The sequence below is a fragment of the Martes martes genome, assembly GCF_963455335.1.
Source record: "Martes martes genome assembly, chromosome: 8".
Lineage (NCBI taxonomy): Eukaryota > Metazoa > Chordata > Mammalia > Carnivora > Mustelidae > Martes > Martes martes.
In genome coordinates, this window is record NC_137895.1 from 8,913,313 (window position 1) to 8,919,312 (window position 6,000).

The 6,000-nt window shown below is 42.0% G+C and overlaps 1 protein-coding gene across 1 annotated transcript in view; it reads left to right on the forward strand.

Moving 5' to 3' along the window:
- The window catches only part of ENTHD1 (ENTH domain containing 1), a gene marked incomplete at both ends in the record, with an annotated part of 96,807 nt that extends 92,496 nt beyond the window's left edge, over positions 1-4,311 (forward strand). Inside the window, one exon of the mRNA XM_080810127.1 lies at positions 3,710-4,311. Coding sequence (XP_080666253.1) covers positions 3,710-4,311 — 602 coding nt within the window. The remainder of the gene's footprint in view (positions 1-3,709) is intronic.
- Positions 4,312-6,000: the final 1,689 nt, after the last annotated feature.

Here is a 6,000-nt window from a genome sequence, read left to right on the forward strand (position 1 = left end):
AAAGAAACCACACATCACACACACACACATACACATACACACACGCACGCATGCACATGCACGCGCCCTTTCACTTTTTGCCTATGGAAGTCTAATTTAGAGCCAAAATAATGAAGATTTTCCAAAAGGAAATGGGGAAAATGATAGAAAACTGCTCTGTAGACTTGCTCAGCTGACCCTGAGCTCCCGGTCAGGCTGGTTCAGAAGCAGCGTGCAGAGTGGAGGGTAGAAGCGGGTCTGATCGTACCCGGCAGGGAAGTCAGGGCAGCACCCGCGGCGCTGCCCCCAGACTCGGCCCCAGCAGCTCTTCCAGCCGCACAGCTCCCGCCTGCCTTCTTGCAGACAAAAAGACACACGGATTTGGTGTTTTAAATTCAACAGACCAAATTTACAGTTCACAGGGAAGTAAGAGAAGTCATCATTAATCCAATAAGCCAATCGTCCCAATAACAATTTAGTATTAGTGATTAGGGATGGACTCATTAGCATTTCTCTCAAATTTTATGTTATTCCTAAATCTGCTTCTTTCGTATAGCTTCTTTTTAATAATGACATTAAAGTAAATTTTCAAATACTATGTTTTTAAAAACTGAGCTCTAATTCATGGACCAGAAAATGTGCTCTATTAAAGGGTACAATTTAGTAGGTTTTAGTATATCCCCAGAAATGTTCAACCATCACCACTAATTCCGGAACATTTTCATCACCCCAAAGAAGTCCTGCATCCATTAGCAGTCACTTCCCATTCCTCCCTCCCCCTAGCGCTCCCCGTAACCAGTAATCTATTTTCTCTCTTTGCCTACTCGGGACCTCTTATGGTATGGAATCATACAATATGTGTCTGGATTCTTTCCCTTCGCACCGTGTTTTCAAGGTTCATCCATGTTGTCACATAAATCAGTACTTTCCTCTTTCTTGTGGCTAAGTGATATCCTGCTGTAGAGATAAACACGTTTTATTTACCCATTCATCAGTTAATGGATATTTGAGTTGTTTCCACTTTTGGGCTATTATGAATAATTTTGCTATGGACACTTATGTAAAATGTTACTTTTTACATCACAGAGCAAAACCAGAATATCTTATTTCATGTGCACAGTTAACTTGACAGTCATTATATGTCAGGAAAACTGAGAGGAAGGAACTGGGTAAAAAATAAAAAGTTCCTCTGTTCTACAGTGAGCAGTTGGAAGTGTTTAGTTGACCAAGGACCTGCCGCTAACAGAAAAATTTACATTTACAACTACAGCTGGAGAGAGTTTAGAAATGTTTCTAGAAACGCACTTGTCGTTATATTTTTGCAATGCAGTTCTTCTAAATGCTTTTGAAATTTAAAGTTACAATATAATAATCAACGGGTCTGATGTTTTCCGTGAGTATAAAAAGTTCAAAGATAACACATCAGCAGTTGGAATCATTTTATCGGTGCTATCTTTAAGCAAGCGCGACATTAATTGGCGTGCATCTATCACACAGGGAGATTTTTAAATGGCAGCCCTTTCTCGCTGCGTCTCTGCTGCATTGCAGCTCTAGTGGCTGCACTGTATGGACAGGACGAATGTCAACAGGAGAGTCACATAGCCTTCTGCAGTGAGCCGGAGCCCGAGCAGGATAACGCGATGGGCAGGAGGCGCCCTGAAGAGAGCTTCACGTGTCTGCTACAGCTGTGGTGTGTTTGGAAACAAAAGTAAATTGGTGTGCGGCAATTAGAGATAAAGTGGCTTTTTATGGGCAAAAGCCTGTGAATCGAAGCTACGAAACTGTAAACAATGATAAGCCGGTTAGGCAGCAGTTGCAGCTCCAGCGGAAAAGAAAGGTGGACAGAGAGGAGAAAGCCGGGATTCTCAGACTTCGGCAGGCATCAGAAACAGCCGGAGGCCGCCCGGAGCTCGGGTTCCTGGGCACGACCCTAGTTTCTGATTTCGTTTAGGGGGCTTGGGCCCAAGAACCTCATTTCTGACGAATTCCCGAGTGCTGCTGCCGCGTGTTCGGGGGCGCTCAGAGAACCTCCAGCGTCCAGCAAAAGCCGGTGGAAGTGAACCAGGTTATCGTCATCGTGTCACCCCACGTGACTGCCACAACTGTGTTATCCTTTCTCAGTGAACTGCCGGAGAACGGGCTACCCCCAAATGCGGGTACACCAAGAAAGAGAGAGACGTGGGATATGGAAACCAACCCAGGAGGATGGGGCAGGGACATGTCAGGGGACAAGTGTCACCCAAACAGAGCACACTCGGAGTGGCGGTGTGACTCAAATGCATTGAGGCGCTCATCATTAGCATATGCCCATCACCATCACGCCGTCTCTTCAGCCCGACGACAGATGTCAGGATGAGGCTGACCTAGATTCTTCCGTGCGCTCCTCTGGCCTCGACCATGTGCCGATGAAGCTCCCGTTTTCCTTTTCGTGCCCTGCTGCTGCGTCGGCTGAGAATACTCACTTCACCCCCAAAATGTCTTGTGATTGGAATTTTTCCTAAAAGCTGGAGATGGGCCTCAGAGAGCTTTGAAGCAGAAAATAGAACCTGCCTGCCCCAGTCATGGTTTGTTTTTTTTTTTAAACAGGAGATTCAATTTGGTTTAAAGGGACATGCAGATGTAAAGCAAATAAAATAATATGTAAGTCATGTGTGTTAAGGGATCGGTGTTAATTTCCCTGTTCTATGACGTCAGCTTTTTATTATTATTATTAAAGTAACAAGTCTAGTTAGCTGTAATGACGTTGGAACTGGATTTTGAACTGGATTTGTACGAGCTTTGGAACTCATACCACCTAATACACGTGTGAGTGTAAATAACTATTCCAAGACGGGAAACAGTTCTGTGTCAAAGAAAGTTTGGAAACCCCTTGAATAAATTATTGTAGATTTCTCAGAACTTCCAATGTGCTAATGTTCATTATTAAACTCCTAAAGAGAGGCACAGTGTGCAATTGCCCAGTCTTATCTGACTTTACAATCCTGTTTTCACCAAACATCTTTTTACATCTTAAGGAACACAGTGTTCCTCACAACACGGGTTGGGAAATAACGATGTAGAATGAATGCAAAAGAAGAGAGTATGATTTTGCCTGAAATGGAGTTAAAATGGTATCAAATGTTTAATTTTGTGGAAAACAGGTTTAGAATGCTTTTTATTTTACTTATTCGTTTTTTGGTGAAAAAAATTATATACATGGACTCAAATGTTTCACATCTCAGGTTGTTTGGAGTTTAATCTCAACTGTGTTTGAGCAGTTAGAGAAAGAAATTCGTTTCATAGCTTTCGGGTTCTTGTAGTTGGCTGTTCATTTTGCCATAATATTCTCTGTAGAAAAAAAAGAAGGAATCTAAGTTACAGCTTTCTCACACTGTCTACTTTAAATGCCAATTTAAAATGCCACCAGTCAGTAGAATAGGGTGTAAAACTTTACTTTTCTGCTCTCTGGTAAGTGTAGTGTAAAAATATGTCCAGCACAGTTCAGAGTCAAGGCGAATATTGATATTTTGTTAGCTTCATTTCCATGGTGGTAGTGGTATAGGATACATCTTTGGATTTTCTCCACTTCCTGCTTTGGGTTTATTTAGGCTTATTATGAATATTTAACATAAACCATTTTAAGTAGTATATGTTGAGACCTTGCCCATAGGATTTTACATTGTAAAATTATTTTGTTTATTATTCTCGTTTGTACATTGCATAATCTTTCTCTCCCGTTTATACCTTTCAGTTTCAACCACCTCTGAAGGAACATCCTCCTTTTCCACTTTATCTCTGTCACCTCCTGATTCAGCCTCTCCAGAAAAATCTGTTCATCTCTTATACCCGATTTTGGCTGGACCTTCCTTCTGGACTCTGTCCCATCAGCAGTCTTCTGCCTCCTTTAAGGATAAATATAAGAGAGCCAGGGCTTATCACCCCTTAGCTCCTAGGGGCCTAGTGTCTTCTGATGAAGAGGAAAATGACACACTCAGTCTACTGGAACGTCTTCCAGATAACTCTGAGTCTGCCAGGAAGGAGACAAGTCCTGCTTCCGGTAATAATTGGGCAGAGTTTCCCACTGTAAATGTAGACCACTTTACCTCTATGTCCTGTCCGAGTTTTCAGACAACTGAAGGCCTGCCGAAGGAGCCTGAGGGAAACGATTCCATTAAAGCTCTCCTTGGGGAGGTGAAAAATGCCGTAGTCAAACTACACGAAGACCTGAACATGGTGATACGGGAACTTCGCGTAATCAGTAGCCATCTGGTGAGCATGAGTGGGAATAGTCCACAACTAAGCAAATCTTCACAGCTTCCCCAGTCTTCTGAGGGGACGTCGGATCACATCTAATAAGCTCCACAGCCATTTTTGGTAGAACTCATGTGGTTCCACTTCCCAAAGACTAGGTTGGCCTCCTATAGATTCTCATTACTATGGCAAAAGATAAGGTGGTGGTTTGATTTTTCCTTGTCAGGCTTATTAACAAATCTCTTTCAAACCAATAAACTCATTTGGTTTATTTTTTAAAGAGAAAAGGTATCACCTTTGATAATACCAGATTTAGATACGAACTAATGTTTCTTTGAAGCTGAAGAGAATTTCATCCTTCCACGCTTTGGACTTTACCTCAAAATATGTTAAACATTAGTGGAGGTTGTGGGAAGACAAACTGCAGATGGTTATTCTAGAGCATTTGGATAAGCAGGCGGTCAGAAGCCCTTCACAGCCTGGGTAGATGTTTCCTATGGTCTCGTGCCAAGTTTCAGATTCCCCAAACCAAGGACCAGCAATCTTTCCCTTCTTGTGGCTGCCACTGTTGGTTGGGGGTTAAGTTGAGACAAGTAAGACACTGACCAGGAGTTTTTACGTTAATGTGTATTGCAAAGTGAATTCAAATGCATACTTTTTTCTTGTATTTGGAAAATAAATTTGATATTTTTCATCTAACATGTATCTTTTTAATTTGACAGCCTTTCAAGTAGAAATGTCTCAATTTTTATATTTATGGGAAAATGATCTAGTTTGGGGGTCATAGACCAGTGCTTCTCAACCCTGCTGCACACCAGAATCACCAGAGATGCTTTTATTCCTGTTTTATGTTAATTTGAAAGGACAGTGCAAGGGCTCTGTGTACCCATCACTCAGTTTCGACAATTACCAACTAAAAGCTAAAATAATTCCTGATTATTTTGAAGAAATATGGGACATTCAAAAATATCCTAATGCTGGGTGCATTCCCAAGCCAAAACTGATTTTCCCCTTGCAAACTGGGTTAAGAAGTAGAGGGAACTGCCAGTGGAACTGTTAGTGGGAAGACTGTGATGTGGGAGGAGGTTTGGCATATTTGCGGAGGGGCAAGGAAGTCACTGTGGCTGGTGTGAAGTGAGGACAGGGAAGAACAATAGGAGACTTGAGGTCATGGAGGAAAGGGCAAGGAGTAGTGCCAGATGATATAGGTTCTAGAAGACCATTGTTAGAGATTTTGACCTTTATGAAATAAAAACTGTGACAAGATTTTAGGGTGAAAAATGATCTTAGGGCTCTAAATGACCGTGTTGGCTTTGGGGGGAGAGATGGAAACCATGGGGTGAGGCAGGTAAGCCAATCAGAAGGTGATGGCAATTATCCAGATAAGAGCTGATGGTGGATCAAACCAGGGTAGGCATAGTGAAGGTACGTGAGAAGTGATTCGTTTAGGGATTTGCTGATGGGTTGGATAAAATATATGAGAGAGGAGAGTGACAGCCAAACCCAAGGTATTGGATTGAGCAATTGAAATTCAAGATGAATTTGCCATCAACTGGAATGAGGAAGGTTGCAGATAAGGAAAATGTTGAGGCATTCGTTTTTAGATAGGTTAAATCTCAGATTGCATAACCCAAGTGGAGATAGCAAGTAAACAATTGGATGTGAGAGTTGAGTCTGAGAGAGAGACCTAGATTGGAATGGAGGCTGGGGTTAGTAATGAGTGGTTATTTCAATCTATGAGATTGGATAAAATTGCCAAAGGAGTGAGTATGATAGTGGAGAGAATTTGAA